At 46.9% G+C, this 15,967-nt stretch overlaps 1 protein-coding gene across 2 annotated transcripts in view; it reads left to right on the plus strand.

Annotated features, from left to right (window-relative positions):
- Positions 1-3,887: 3,887 nt before the first annotated feature.
- The window catches only part of SIDT1 (SID1 transmembrane family member 1), a 46,566-nt gene continuing 34,486 nt past the window's right edge, over positions 3,888-15,967 (plus strand). For both annotated transcript variants that reach the window (XM_075107539.1, XM_075107548.1), the window contains exon 1: positions 3,888-4,147. In XM_075107539.1, coding sequence (XP_074963640.1) covers positions 3,965-4,147 — 183 coding nt within the window. In that variant the 5' untranslated portion in view covers positions 3,888-3,964. The remainder of the gene's footprint in view (positions 4,148-15,967) is intronic.

The raw sequence follows: 15,967 nt of genomic DNA on the forward strand, positions 1-15,967 counted from the left end.
AAACAGCCTATTCTCAAACAAGTCAGCCACCTATAAGAAAATGGGGAGCAGGTTCTATCAGGCATTTTAAAAGCATTTTAAAGAACCTTCCAGTTCTTGTTCTTCACACTGCATTTACAGCAGGGTCTGGAAATGTTGTGATGTCTCTGCAGAAGCCAGCTGAGCATCTACAGCACCTATTTACTTGCAGTGGAGCTTACATAAGATGGAGACTGCATATTCAAATGGCAGTGGTTTAAAACCATCAGATTTCCAAACAAATTGATTTGTCATACATTTATACTCTTTTTATTTCCCCTTCCAAGCTAGGGTGATTTGGGGAATTCCTTTGTAATTAAGATCGTTCCTCTGTCCTGGATGTTTTTGCAGCACTGGTTACCAGGAGAAATGTAATTTCCTTACTGTGGTTTTTTTTTTTTTTGCAATAGGAGTGAGATTTTCTACTTTTGTGCTATGGCAAAATAAAAAAATAAAACAACAACAAAAAACCCACAACCCAATCCCAAAACCACAGTCTTGTGAGCCTCTGGTTCAGCATGGTTCCTCCTTCCCCTGAGACACTCACAGCCCTGGGCTTTACTGGAAAAATGGGCCATGTTAGGAAACATGTGCCCCCCACACAGCTAGAGGAAAGGGCCCTGAGAGCATCACCCCCCTTCCTGGAGGTCTTGTGCCCCAGGCCCGCTGCTGACCTAGAGATAGCACAGCTGAGGGCTGCCCCCCTTCCCTCTAGTGACTGCAGAGGCAGGGCTGCAGCGAGACCTCATCAGGAGCTGACCTCCCCTTTCCCATGGGAGCTCCATTTCAGCTGCGCCTTCTGTGCTTGGCCCTGCCTGAGCTACAGCTACAGCTGTGTGACAGCCTTGCCTGTATCCCATCAACCCGGACCTGTCAACCAACTTGCTGGCCAGACCTCAGGCTTGCTTCATTGCAACGGACTTGCCTCGTGATCACGGGGCTGTGTCCGTCCTTGATTGCCGCCACTGGACCTGACTCGCAAACTTATGTTCCTGGCTTGACCTCAGACCTATCCCATCACCATGGACTTGTCCCTGTTGACCCCAGCTGCCATCTCCAGGCCTGCCCTGCTCAGATCCTGTGTGATGGGGCCCTGGCCAGTGAGGTCCCTGCTCTGCTGGCCGTGTTACGGCACTTGGCTCTCTGTCCCTTAGGGAGCTGGAAGGCCCTCGCTGTCCTCTGATGCCAGAGTACTGTGGCACACACAAGAATACCAGACCCATGGTCTGTCTGGATCAGCATCCTGTCTCCTACAGGGACTAGTTCTTTCTTCCAAAATACATGCTGCCGTTCAAGAACAAGATCCAGGTGGAAGTGAAAAGGGAAAACGGGCTACCCGTCTTTATCAAAGGGGCTGAGTGAACAGTTATAAATCATCCAACCTCCATTTGTTATCTGGAAAGGTAATGAAACAAGCTTTCAGCAATCTGTGCACAAGCAACTGAATAACAATGAAGTGATGAGAAACAGTGTGTATTTGTCTGGAACAAATCATGTCAAAGTAACTTAATTTATTTGCCGAGAGAATTGACTTAGGTGCAGAAGGGAATAGGTAAAACATATTTTGACTTCAGTAGGGCTTTTGACATTGCCTTGAACACCACTCTCACAAAGGCAAATAAGGCTTAGGTTGAATTAACAAGAGGGGTATATGATTGAAAAGCATTTCCCAAACTGTAGCAGTGGATATTCTCCTGTGAGTAGGAAGGTATATAAAATTAAGAGATCTGATCTGTCTGCTAGGATTGGTTACTTTAATTAGTGACTTGAATGGTGGAACTGACCTTTGACTTCAAACTTCTGCAAATAACGATGAGTTGGGCAGTTACCGCGCTTTGGAGGCAAGGATTTGAACAAAGGTTTAACATTGCCAAATTGCAGGAAGAACCTCAAAACAGTGAGGTGAAAGATGACATTGATGACAAGAACAAAGTATTATGCTTTGAAAAGAAAACTTGAATTCTCAAATTCAAGGTGAAGAAAAAATGTGTGGTCTCTGGTAAGACACCAAAACATACATCCACTCAGAGCAAGTACATTACAAAATCCATAATTCTGCATTGGAAAATGTGGACTATATGAAGAGCCACTTCTTTGTCATGAAGACAACACGACTAGGGTGGGACAATGCACTGACACCACACTGATCTCCCAATTTGAAATACGTACTGCACAAAAAGAAACCAAAATTATTTGCAGCTGCCAGAGGTACTTTGGTTTGCAGAATACCGGCCTTGTGCCAACTGTCACATTCTTCTGAGCAACCTGGCATGGCCCTGACATGGCAGCTTTGCTTTGCTGTACTTCCTCTGTTCCCTAAAGCCTCTCCTCTCCAGGAGAAGATGCACTGCCCAGTCTCCTCCGTCTAGCATTAGCCTGTGTTAGAGGGCTGCCAGTCCCACCAGAGGGACCTGTGGCTCTGCAGAGGGCAGTGGGTGAGAAAGGAGCTGGAGGGTTGGGGAGCCCTGGGTTCTGCAGGGTGGGGAGGGGAAGCTACACGTCTCCCAGTGCCACCACTGCTTGAAGTCCCCTGGGACAGGTCACACCATGTCCCACTAAGAGGCAAGACAGAGTCAAAAGAACTCAGAGGTGACATTGCACAGGTCTCATGGTCTGCACAGCATGACGCTTCAGGCTGAAAACTCCTGCTTGTTGGAGTGTCCATCTTCCAGCAGATCTCAAACAGGGGCTTTTGGCCTTAGTTGCCACTTCTTGGGGCTCTGACAAAAGGCAGAGCAACTTGAATGGCAGCCTGCTTCAAGACAAACACAGAAATCACTGACAATTGTCTTGTTTTTTTCTTGTGGCAGAGATCACACAAAGGCCCATAGATCAAAATGAAAGCACTACGCACGCTGACTCCTTTTGCTGAGCTTTGCAACTTTTCCTCCAAAGGGGACGAGTGACCCCCAGGAAATCTCTGTCTTGCAACCAAACCCCATAATTTGGAAAGCCTCTGTGGCCAAAGTCACAGTCACAGTTATAAAACTGTGGCTCCTACAAGTTCATCCTCAGTCTGAAAAACCTTCCAGGTTGCTTTCTAGTAACGGTCTCTTCTCTGACTTAGAAATGTCTCCCTCCATGATGGGATCTGACACATTTTGCAGACATGTTTTCAGCAGAACATGGGAGGGGTAAGCTGTGAGAGAGACCTTTCACAGCCCAATGGCATCGCTCTCATCTTGCTGAAAAGGTTAAGAGTCTCACAGTATTGTTTGTAGCAGTGTCATGAACAACTCAAAGAACGTAAGACACACCAAGCCACGCTTGAATTAACGAGATGACATTTTGCTGCAGCCTTTCACACCCTTGGACTGAACTAAAGGACGAGGGCGTTTATCCCAAAGTTAGGAGTGGCCAAAAATAAAGGTCGGGGATGGCCCTATGTGAGATGTGCTGCAGGTGCAAGCCACCGCTCCAGCAAGCTGGTGGAGTGGTGGGCGAGGAGAGCCCTGGATCCGTGGGCCAGGTGTGTTGAAGCCCTGCGGATGCCGCTGCAATGGTCCCGTCCCCATGTGCCTGATAATGCCGGTGTGCCCCTGAGCTCGTGGCACAGCTCCCCAAAGGGAAAAGCTCCCTGACAACCGTCTGCCACGGCCGGCTCAGAATTTGGGGCCGGGCACCAGGAGGAGACCCTCCTCCCCGGGGCCGGCCAGCCCGCTGGCCTCCCTTCCTTTCCCTTCCCCCTTCCCCCTTCCCACTTCACCCCCCGCCGGCCGCCGGAGGGTCCTTCCCCGGGGAAAGTTGCCCGGCGCCCCCCCGGTCGAGGAGCCGGGGTGTTCGGGGCTGCCTCCCCGCCTCCCGTCCGTGTCGCCGAGCTATTTATTTAAATTGCAAATAAAGCGCCTCGACGCCCGCCCTGCCGGGGAGAGGCAGTCCGGGTGCCGCACCGAGCGGGCGTGAGGCCGCCCGGCGGGGCTGGCAGCGGCAGGGACCGACAGAGCTCATGGCCGGGGGGGCGGCCCCGGCCCCCGGGGCTCTGCTCTGCGCCCTGCTCTGGGCAGCGGCGGCGGCGGGCGGCCCCGGGGGCAGCCCCACACCCGGCACCTTCGGCCGCGTCTACCGGGGCGCCGTGAACATCAGCGCGGAGCGGGTTTATGCCTTCGCCTCCAGCAGCGAGCCCGGGCAGGTAGGAGCATCCCCCCAAAGCGCCGGGGACATGCACCGTGTCCCCCTTCGCCCTCCCTCCCGCCGCCGGTGTGGCCGGGGACGCGGGGGCGCCGCTGCTGCTCGGCCGCTGTGCGGGAGCGGGCCGGGCTCTCCCTCCTCGCCTGCGGTCCTGCCCGCATCCTCCCGCCGCCGCGGGGGCCGGGAGCCGCGCTGCACCTGCGGGCTCCCCCTCGCCCTCCCGAGGGCTTCCCCAGCACAGCCGGGGCACGCCGCCGGGGCTGCGGGGAGAGAGGGCGGCGTCGTCCTAGAGGGCGTGGGGGGCTTGGTATCCAGCGCTTCTAGCAGCAAAACGGGTTTAAAGTCTAGAATGGAATTATAAGGACAACAGTACTACCTTAAATTAAAAAAAGGGGGGAGGTGCGGGAAGGTGCACTCAATGAACCTTTTTATATACCATTTTTCACACTTGAGTGCTTGAGTAGGATCAGGGTGCTCCCCCCTGGGAGGCGAGACAGGTGAGGTGTGGTGTGATGTGAGGAGGCTGCAGAGCAGCACTACTAGAGCCATGGCTGTTCGTGATGGGGAAGGAAGCCTGTCGTTTATGTATGCCTAGCTATTGCGTGTTTCCCCCCTCCCCCTCTTTTTAATGTCATGTTTATCTCAAATAGCTAAGTGGTACCTTGGAAACTCTGCCTCCGTTGTTTGGATTGGGTGTTAATTGCTGGTAAGATGTTCTCATGTACCAAAAGATGGGAAATGGGGCAAATGAATCTTCCCTCCTGTCTTCAGTTACACAGGACAAGAGAAAATGGAAAACATCCTCTTTTTTTTTTCTACACTGTATTTCTAATGCTTCAATATGAAGGTAGTTGGTAGAGAGCATGATAAAGGGGGGAGGGGAAGAAGCAGGGGGCGGTGGTGTTAATCATCCCTTGCTTTGCTTTAGTCTGAAATTCCAAAAGATCCAGACTTTTAAAGCCTTGTCTGTCTTCTGCTATGTGTGTTACTATGTAATAAAGTGCATCTGGTGTTTAAGGGGCAGGAGTTGTGCGTCAGGGCTCTGATGCAACTGAGTCCACCTTAGCTGCTGGGTGTCACCGCTGAATACAGGAGGCCAAAAGTATGCTTTGGGCATGAGCCTCCTTGAAGAAGCTGGTGGTAATGCAAGTTAGACTTTTTCAGGAGTTACAGGTATTGGGTGTTATGAGGAGGGCCTGTTTGCAGATCTAATGTTGTCTGTGGCTTGTTAGCGGACACAGCAGGTGGACTGACTTCAGTTAAAATTAATCCACTTCCTTCTGTTGAATGTGCTCTTTGAAGCCATGTATTTTGCCGGACACCTTCCAGGGAAAAGTGTTCTCTCCAGGAGAAAAACTAGAGTAATAGTGGAGTGGGAGGTGGCAGGGAGGGAGTACACAGCTGCTCTGTGGTGTTTCCAGGTATCTAAATGCATCTTCTGCTTGATGGTTACTTTCAGACTCTAGGCCATTCCCATGGCTGCAAAGAGCCACCCAGTCCAGACTGCTGCTGCATTTAAGTGGAAACTTTAGCGGACTAATCTCCATGTTCCTGTATGCTGGAATACGAAATCTCTGCAGAGGTACTGAGCTGGTCAAGAGCATGTCTAAGAAGGGAAACTTCAGGTTTGAGGCTTAATATTTTTTTGATGCAGAAGTCTCCAAGCACTGCCATTCATGTGCTTAAAGAGGGCCATGCAACAAGCTACTGCTATGAAAGCTAATTTGGAAGGAAAAACCCACTTAAATAAAGACAGACTGTGCTTGGAAGCTTTCTGATGAGGGGTGCCCAGAAGAGGCTGTAAGGATAGAGAAGGTCCTAGAGAAGAGAAGGCTCCAGGGAGACCTTATTGTGGCCTTTCAATATATAAAGGGGGCTTGTAAGAAAAATGAAGAGAGGCTTTTTAACAAGGCCTGTAGTGAACAGGACAATGGGCAACAGTTTTAAACTGAAAGAGGGTAGATTTGGCTTGGACATAAGGGAGAAATTTTTTTATGATGAGGGTGGTGAAACACTGGAACAGGTTGCCCAGAGAAGCTGTGGATGCCCCATCATTGGAAGTATTCAAAGTCAGGTTGGATGGGGCTTTGAGCAGCCTGTCCTATTGAAGATAGCCCCCTGCCCATGGTAGGGAGTTTGGACTAGATGATCTTTAAAGGTCCTTTCCAACGAAAACCATTTAATGATTCCTCACTGAGAAGCCCTACAGATGCTATTCTTGAGCTGAAGCAGCAGAAGCCTTTAGGAAGGTGTCTGGCCTAATCAAGGCAACAGACTGCAGGTGTGTGCAGCCCCCTCCCCAGCTGTGGCTCTGAACTGACGAGACACAAACATGACTAGGTCTCCTCTTGCCAGCCTAGTCAGAGCTAGAGTTTGATTTGTCCTGGTAGTCCTGCATCTCCCTGATGGTGAGGACTGCTCAAAGTTTAGAAGCTTGGTGGTGGAAATCTTGACTTTACCCTGGGACCGTGCTCTTGTGGGCAGGTTTTTCTTGTGCAAGAGTTGTGAAGATACTTAGGGGTATGCTGTCCTCTGGGTAGTTGTTGGACCTTCTGAAGGAACACAAGTCCTGCAAAAACTCAGTGTCCTAGTCCTTACCTTTCACTACTATCTTTAGCCTCAAACTCTTAGCGAGTGGGGCATCGGCCTCTGTTTCTCAGTTGCCTGCCTCTTGCGAGCTCTCTGCTCTTCCTGGTCTTTTCAGTCTCCTCCCATCTCTGTGCTGATGGCAGGTCAGCCAGAAGCCTCTGATACCTTGAGGCAGGTACCGTGTGGGCCATTAAGCTTAGTTACAGGAAATTTAATTGAATAAAAAGAGCATTTTCTGTTTGGAAGGGCTGCAGTGGGTGAGTTTAATTGCTTTCCCTCTGAAGCAAAGCCAGGTCTGGGATTTGTTTTTCTGATGCTGTGGGTTCTGCTGTTTTCCCCTCTCTGCTGATCTCTCTCATGAGGGCAGGCCTACAAAGCAAGGGACAACTTGGAACCAAGGGCAAGGTGTGAGGGCTCCCTTGTGACCCATCTGTCCTTTGCAAATGTTCTGGTTGCTCATGTGCTTTGGCTGCCAGGGCACATCTGAAAATTGAGAAATGCTTGAATGATGGATGAGAGAAAGGAGGCAACAAGACTGTCGACACTCCTGCTTGATGCTTTAGAGACTTATCACTTTCTGAGAAGTATTGTGCTTGCCTAATCTCAGAGGATGTTCTTCATCCACATAGTCTTCCTTGCTCCTTGGGATACAGGTATGCATGCATAAGGGAAGGGGGAAAGCTATGAGATGGCTCATGAGCAGATGTATTCAAGGTGAAGAAAGCACAACTCGGGGCTCTGGAGCAGTGCTACTTTGAGACAGGCAAGTGACTTCCCTTCTGTGCAACTCCTGGGTGTGTGAAATGAAAATAAGGGTACTTATATGCTGACCAAGTCACCTAGCTGAAACCCTTATACATGCGTACGTTGCCAGGTCTCTTCTCTCTGTGTGTGGAGGGGGAAAACCCCTCCTATGGACAGTTCAGAAACACTTCACCTTGTGTCTGAGGCAGGAGAGCTGCAGACTTTTTTGTACTTGACTACTAGGATTTAGGCCTTAATTCCTGAGGTGGAGGTGAAAAAGAAGAGCTGTGCTGAGGAGAAGCACAGCCATCTTTGCTGCAAGGGTCTTCTAGCATTGGCCTGTGAACAGAGGGACATGTCAAACTGCGTCCTCAAGGTGGAAACTCTTTGTTTGTTATGGAGCAGACTTACTGCTTTTCTAGTTCCTCCTTCTTCCTCCTAGCTTCACTTTAAAATTTTCCCCTCTGCACAGCTGTTTGTTTAATGTTTAACTGTGAATGTAAAAAAAAAACCAAAAACAACCAGCTGTTGTGCCTGTCACTGTGTACTCATGCTTTAACAGAAAAGGCAGATGTGCGCTATTGGAAGTCTGGTGAACAATTAGTTGGTCAAATAGGATTATCTTATTTTTGGATTGTTTCAGCTGGAGACGTCCAGGATGGGGGGAAAAAGTGAGCACACTAATGAGCATCTCCAATTCCACATATTGAATATGTCCCTACCTGGGTGGGAGGAAGGAAGGAGAACTGGTTTGCTGGAGCTGCCTGTGCAGTGTGTTCCAGCCCAGAAGACTGAACAGGAGTTGTAATATATTTCTCCTGGAATTACCATTGACTGGAGAAGGATTTATGTGACAAGTGAGAGGACCTGCTTAGTTCCATGATGGCAATAATACAAAGGCTTCCAAAAAGGAGAAGAAAAAAAAAAAAGAGAGAAAAGGGGGGTGTGGGAGTACTGAGGGAATTCAAACTGAATGGCTCTTTCCACCACTGTAAGCTCTGGCAGTTGCGAATGGTTAATTTGCTGACACACAAATGCCAGTAATACTGTACATGTGGGTATTTCCTGTACTAAGTCCTAAGTGGTGCAGGAGAGTATCATGAGGAAGGAGACAAAAGTTCTTCCTAATCACAGCTCAAGTCAGCTGAAAGCATGATTTGGAAGATACGTGGACTATGTTTAGAAAATCAAGTTTCTCAGGAGAACAAGTTTCCAACTTGCCATTTGTAGGTAAAGCTGCTGCAATTCAGACACAGTGCTTGTGCATCCATGCAGTGTATCTTGGTTGCAATAAGCCCAAAATCTGAGCAGTGCGCTGCACCTATTTTAGGAGAAAGAGTGGGTGATCTCCTCCTCCTCCTCCTCCTCCCTTGCCAGGACTAGGAACAGAGCCCCAGTCTCAGTTCACATATGGCCCAGCCTTACTGTAAGATGTGATTGGCAGTAGATTAAGCTGCAGCTTCTCTGAGGAGTTGCACCATGTGAGGATGTGTAGTTCTGGAGTGACTTCCTTCCTATCTGGAGTTTATCTGAGGGGTGAAGAGTAAAAAATTACCCTCAGTGAATGAGTGAGAGAGGTTGTGTGCCACCATGGGGGTTGCTAACATCATTACCCTTCCTTCTTTCATGATTGCAGGTGGGAAAAAGTTGTCTGGCCTATGGGAAGAGGGGAACCAACACTAGCAAGGAGAATGGAAATCTTTCGATTAGATGCCTTAAACTTTGTGATCCTCTAGTAGAGACCAAGTGCCTTTTCAAGCACAAAGAGCGTGATGCATTTGGGTTTGTTCCTCTGTCCCCTAGTGAACAGGTCTCTATATCCTAGGTTTGGATGGCAGTTGCACTTGCATTGCTCTAGGCAAGGAGCCGGAACTGGAATTCACCCATACGTTCCTCGAATTGTGTGATGAGTCACTTGCTCAGACCAAAGCCATCTGTTGTAGCTGCAGAGAAACTCCTTGATCTACTACACAGGGCAACCTGGTTTAATAAGTGACAGTGATCAAATCTGTTTACTGTTCTCTGCTGTTTCACATGCAAATGTAGGTCCCATTGCAGCAGTACCCATGTCTGTTAAAACAACTCTAGGAGCAATTTTTTCACCTCTTGCTTCTGAGCTGATTTTGGCCTTCATGCATAGGACTTTTCAGGCTGGAACTTAACTTCCTCAAAGTATTCCCTTGCTCTCCTACGTGTCTTCTCCATAATGTTTGCCTTGGCTCCACCCCAAGTTTCAGCCCACAGCTACACCATGCATGGAAATTTTAGTCTCCTGTTTGGAGATGGGTGAACCTGAATTATAATGGGGGGAACAGGTTAAGTTTATCCTTCCTTAATGTTGAGTGGAAGCCCACCATTTTAGCCCCAAACATGCAGGTAAACAAAACAAATAAATTGGGAAGACTACAAATGTTTGAACAAGATGATCTCCTAAGGTCAGTAGAGTTCTTGTTATTGCAGGATGTCCAGGGCCTGAGTGGTGTTGCTTTTTGGTTGCTGGCTCTAGTCTGTTCACCACAGGACACTGGAAGGGCCACAGCACACCATTGCTGGAGCCTAATATTAAATTCCTTATGAGGCAAAAATGTAGGCATAATGTCAAATTTAGAAAAATCGGAGCAAGTTATAGTATATGATGCCTGAAGCCAAGCAAGGTTCAACAGAATCTCTTTGGAATAACTTTTGTATATATAATTTATCTTTTTTTTTTTTAAAGAAAACAACCAACGTTAGGAGGTGACGGCGTAGGCAGTGTAGAGTACACAGCACTTGGAATGCTCTTGCTGCTTCTCAGTGGGGTCTCTTGGCCATTCCTCACCCTGTCCAGAGTCACGTGAAAAGCTCTTGCTTACAGGAGAAAACAAAAGTAAACTATGAGAGAATAGTGTGGGGATCTGCTGAAAACCTGAGCTTGACCATTGTTTTCTGCAGCAGAAAATTTAGTCTTGAAAGCTTTGGCTCTGGCAAAAATGGGATATCTTAAATGAGAGAATTGTGTGGGAGGTGGCTTTGCTTTGAGCTGGGGATGGGATGATGTGTCCACCTGAGATCCCTTTAAACTTAAATTGTTCTTTGCCTTTCTAGGATTTTGTTCGTTGTGGGTTTCCCTACCTAGAGGGGCAAAAGAGAGTACATCTTGAAGGAGGCTATCAGTTTGCAGGCTTTAGGAAAAAAGCCTGAGAAGTCTGCTGTGGTTTCTTGCCGAGTAGCCTGCAGACCTTCAAATGGTGACTTTGGTGCTGACAAGAATTTTATTTTTATTTCTAATGTGTAAGCTAATGCTGTCAAGCCTGATAAGTTATCATTGAACTAAAGCATCTCTTTTGAATTTGGATGTAATTCTAAATCTTAAAATCGCTCTCTTCTTGTTGGGCTGTCCTGTCGTTTAAAATCAAAGCTGATCAGATTTTGTTATTCTCCCTGCTGCCCCTTCCCCACCCCCAAGATGTTTAGATTAAAAAAGAAAAATTTTCTGACTAAAAGTAACTCCATCAAAATGTCTCTCCTCAGTTTGAACTCTTTCCAAGAAGAGTGCAGCAATTTATAATACAAACATTTGCATTGTAAGTGGAGGCTGAAATGTCCTTAAATAACTTGTGTAGAAGTTGTTGGGTAGGAAGGTATGCTTTTCCTATACAGACCTCATCTGCTATTTCAGGGGATATTTAGGGAATGAAAGTGCAGTCTGTAAAAGCTGTATTGCAAGGGTGTGCCATCTGCTCTGTTTAAGAATATAGTTTAGTGCGTTGGCATAAACAAACGTTATTTCCTGCTGTGTATACTAAGAGAAACACAGGATTTTAGAGGCAGCCTTCCTTACTTTCTTCAGGTTGATGTTTTCCTTTGGGCGTAGAAATAGCTACTTTGGTGTGGTTTAAAACAAATGAACGATCTTTTTTAAAAAAGACAACTTGTAGAATATGTAATTCAATCCCCATCTGAGGTGTCACTGAGGTGAAGAAGTTGGGAGCCAATAAAGAACCAGATATTTGTGTTGTGACTGTAATCCCTATAGTTATTGCTGTGAGCTTGGGGTTGCAGCAAATTTGGAAAGATTATAAACCCTTTTGTTTCAAAGGTTGTCTTAGCCCAGAGTTCCAGATGCTGTGGGTTAGGAAGATGCTGTTTATTAGAGAGGAATTTGTTCCTTAACTGGCTGTCCAAAAAAGGATTTAGTTGTTTATTTTTAGCACCTTGTGAAGTCTGAGGATGGTCAGAAACAGGTAGCGGCTTCATCCAGCATAGCAATTCCTAGTTTTTCTTTCTGGCTGTCCTGGAGACTGCCTAGTGACATTGGTTAGAGGACAAAATCTAAAAAGAAGGAAAAAGATAAATATTTAACATGCTTTGTGTTTGTCTTACTTCCATTTATGCTGCACAGATACTGTTGCAAACAAGTGAACTCATGGGAATGTCTATGGCAGACTGTAAATCCACACAGCGTATTTGCACAAAGTGGAACTTTTAAATGAAAAATATTAATCCTGGAACAATTACGTTAATGTGACTGAGGCTGTGCTTGACATACCTGGAGCCTGCCACTTAGTTTATGCCTCTTTGTATATTTAATACTCCTGGCAGAAACACTGGAAGAAAATTGTGGGCCGAGGTTATTTGACAGATTGCTTTTGGCAGTTAAGACTTATTGGCGTTAGGGCACAAAGTGAGACAGAGAAAAGCTGAAAGGGAATGCTCCTCTGAGCTCTACTTGTTTTGTTGTCAGACAGGAGTGGTGCTCATATCTCATAAGAGGGCAGGAAAAAGGTTCTGTAACGCCTGTCACTGTCTCATAACTATTTTCCTTCAGGGTCTCGGCTTCCCCCTGCTGTGTTGGCAGTGGAAAGTTTGGTGCTGACAGGTATGTGCTTCATTTGCTGCCTCAATTGCTCTATCCCATTCAGCTGAATCCTACTTCACTTAATTTCAGGGTTTATATAAAAATGAAGCACCTCTTTCTTGTGCAACAGCAGGCAGCAGCAATTCAGTGGCTTTTGTAGACATATCCTGTGCTGAGACCTTTCATTATAACTAGCAGCCTGTGTGTTTGCGTATTGGATGTGTTCCCTGCCCACTGGCTTGGCTTGGTGCCTTGTCAGGCCCACAACCAAGTGCTGTTGCAACATGGACTGATAATTCCCACAGGTCTCGCAAGGAGCGGCTCATGTGTGGGTGCGTCGGAGAACATGGTGAAGTCCTGCTGTGATTTGAACATTTCACTTAGCGTGAGACTGTGGAAAGGAATCCACAGTAATGCTCTTGAAAACCTTTGCTTGCAGCAGAAACTGTTGTTGCAACCTCCTGCATGTCCTCTAATTGACATCCCCAAGCTGATGCATGGTCTATGTGGGAAATACAGACTTAATAATCAGTGCAAGGACTCTTCTGTGTCACCAAAAGCCTGGTTTATTTTGCTTAATGTTTGCAGCCATCTTGGTCCTGTTTGGCTGTGTGAATTTGGGACTGTCTCCTCCTGCCTGTTTCCCATCTAGAGAATGGAATTCAGATGCACCTTTTTATTATTTCCCTCTTTTTTTTTTTTTGTTCCCCTCCCCCTATCTTCAGGGTGGTGATAGAACTGAAGTACAAATATTTGTCCTTCCTAGTTTAACATGTTTTTATATAGTGCTGAGACCTCTCTCTTTATTCAGTTGTCTAACTGATCTTCCCACCTTGAAATACAGAAAAAAGCTCAAGGTCAGTCTTCTGAGAAACAAAACTGTCATGAGCTTGGCTGGTGAATAGAGATGGACATGGCAAAGGCTTGGCAATGGGAAGGAACGTGAGGAGCAGAAGTCTCTTTAAAGCAGTCCTGGCCCTGCCTCAGCCGTGCAGTGCAAAAGGCAGCAGTATGATAATTGCTGACAAATGTTAGTGCAAGGCCTGGCTCTCAAAGGGAGCATTTGGTACACAAGGTTGTTTCCCAGGATCCAGCCCAGGCTGTCCCACCTCAAATCTAACAGTAGGTATCCTCAGGAAGTGAGGATTTCGGCTTGGAAGGTAGAGATGAAATTTAGCACTGTATTATAGTACCAATATAGACAGCCTCCATCTGTGTGTGTGCAAGGAGGCAGAAGGGAGAGGTGCAACTATTTTTCTGCAGTGCTGGAGATGGTCTGCTCCAAAGTGAAGTCCCTCAGCAGCAGTGGTGGTGTTGCAGTAGTGACAGCAGCCTGGTTGACCTCCTTACTGCCCAGGCAAAACTTCTTCCTCATCTCACCGATGCTAAGTGAGTGGGAGTGGATGCAGAGAAGGCTCATAGTCTTTTGTTCTAGTGTGGGGGTTTATTATTATTTCAAATAAAAACCGTGCTTTTTAGCTGGAGTTCCTCTTGTCTCTAAGTGCAATGTAGGTAGGTTCTTATTTCTGTGTTGGGAGGGAGGATTGTATATGATGGGAGCAGTGGTTCTGTAGCGGGGAGGGGTTCTTCTCTAAGAACTGTTTGTTCTCAAAATAATCTTTGGAATGGTATGGAGGGAGAATGGTGTTTGAACTAAATAAATCACCTTTTTTTTCCTTTGCCTCCTGTTTTTTTCCACTCTTCTGAAAATATTTTGCTGGAGATGATGCCCTTGAGGCAAACGCCAAATGCTGACTTTCAAAGGGAAAGATGGGACTAGTAGCGCTGGCTCAGTGGTGAATTTACTAAGTCTGTTGCATGAAAATGTGTACATTGTCTATATCAAGACAAGAGAATCTAGAAGCAAAACATGGATTAAAAGTTTAAGGTAGGTAATTGGAAGGAGGCCTGAAAAAGCACAAACATCAGTTCATAGATGCTACATTGTGATGCTTCTGCTAGGCAGTTCACCCTGCTGGGCAAAATGTCTTTCTCGAAGACACTAATTCAGGTTCCTTCCACTCTGTAGCACAAAATCAGGGAGTGATTGACAGCAAATGAGAGAAGCCCTGCTTGCAGTTAAATGTTAATCCTTTCTCCACTTTCCCAAGCTTCCTCATAATTGCACCTAGATTCTGCTGAACTTCATTGCTGTGATATCCCCAAGCTCATTTGCAAGTGGTGAGGAGGATCTGGAGGGACTGTTAGTTGAGAGCTTCTTGCATGGGTTTCAGCCCATGGGCAAATCCCACCTGCTTTATTGCCATGTTTTGGAAGAGTAGCTATTATGTCAGGCAGAGACCCATCAACCAAGGTTTTGAGCTGCTGCTGTAACCCTGAGACTCGTGAGGGGGGAGAATGGAGCTGCGTCCTGGGGCTGGGATCTGGTCCCTCCACTGAAAGTGCAGGATCTGCCCATGAGAGGCCCTGTGTTAGCTGTGGTGATGGTGGCAGGGTAAATAAATAGATGGACTGGAACCTCAGTCACCATCTGTCCAACTCTTAATTGCTCTGTTTTGTTTTTTTTTTCCTATGGGCTTTTATTATAAAGATTTTGGTGGTGTTAGGTGGTACCATGCTCCTGTTTGATCTGGGCTATGTGCAAACATAGGAAGAGCAGAGGTATTTGCTGCCAAGGAATTGTTGATATATTAAGGTGAAATTTAAAGCACACTGGGATCTTCTTAATGAGCTACTCTGTAAATGTTGCTTGTGACTTTCTGATGTTCCTCTCTGAAACACCTTTTTGAGTGTGGCTTGGGAAGCATTTTTGCCTGTGGAGAGTGCAGAGAAAAAGGTGAGAGGAATGAAAAGTGTAATGGAATCACGCTGCCTGGGCAGTGGCATTGGATGATCTCCAGAGGTCCCTTCCAACCTCACCCTTTCTGGGATTCTGTGATTCATAGCAGTGCTCTTCTGAGAGGAGCTGTAGAGTTGAGCCTTATACCATGGTACGCACCAAACATGTAAATGGCCTGCACCTTTGCCTTTGTGGTGTAGAGGTGCCACAGGGGCAGTGATTAAACCTTTCTTGTAGTAGGTTGTGGGCTGCAGGATTTGCCTTCTGATACTGGTCTAGATGCAGAGCAGAAATCCTAGTCCTGAATGTTTGCTCTGTGGCAGCTGTTGCTCTTCATACCCCCAGGAAAATGCTGCAGCCCTTCTCTGGCATAAGGGTACAAAAGGTACAGGTAAGCCACGTGCTTAGTGTCCTCCAAGATTCATCTTGCACAAGCTTTGGTCATTATGATCAAAGATTAGGCTAGATAGAAGTGTTATCTTAGGGAGGTCAGTTCTGCTAATTTTATAATGACCTTGGGATCAGTAATTCATCTCTTTGCATGAACAAAATTGCTTTGAGGTCTGTTAGCAAAGACTGAAGCTTTGAGGACTGCCAGGATTTGAAAAACAGGCTAGGGTCTCCAGATGAGATATCAGCAGAGCGTCAAAGAGGAGGAGAGCAGGATGCTTGAGTGCTTCCCAGAAGAGGGACTACAGATCTGTCATCTGGGGAGCAGAAGCATTGCTGTGCAACTGCTGGAAAGAGTCAGAGGGAAGAGACTTGGGCAGGGGGTGGGAAGGGGAGTGCACCTCCTAAGTACTGCAAATGAGGCAGCTTCTTGGACATTCAGTATTGCAGCAGAAGGGTGA

This window comes from Phalacrocorax aristotelis, chromosome 1 (genome assembly GCF_949628215.1).
Source record: "Phalacrocorax aristotelis chromosome 1, bGulAri2.1, whole genome shotgun sequence".
Lineage (NCBI taxonomy): Eukaryota > Metazoa > Chordata > Aves > Suliformes > Phalacrocoracidae > Phalacrocorax > Phalacrocorax aristotelis.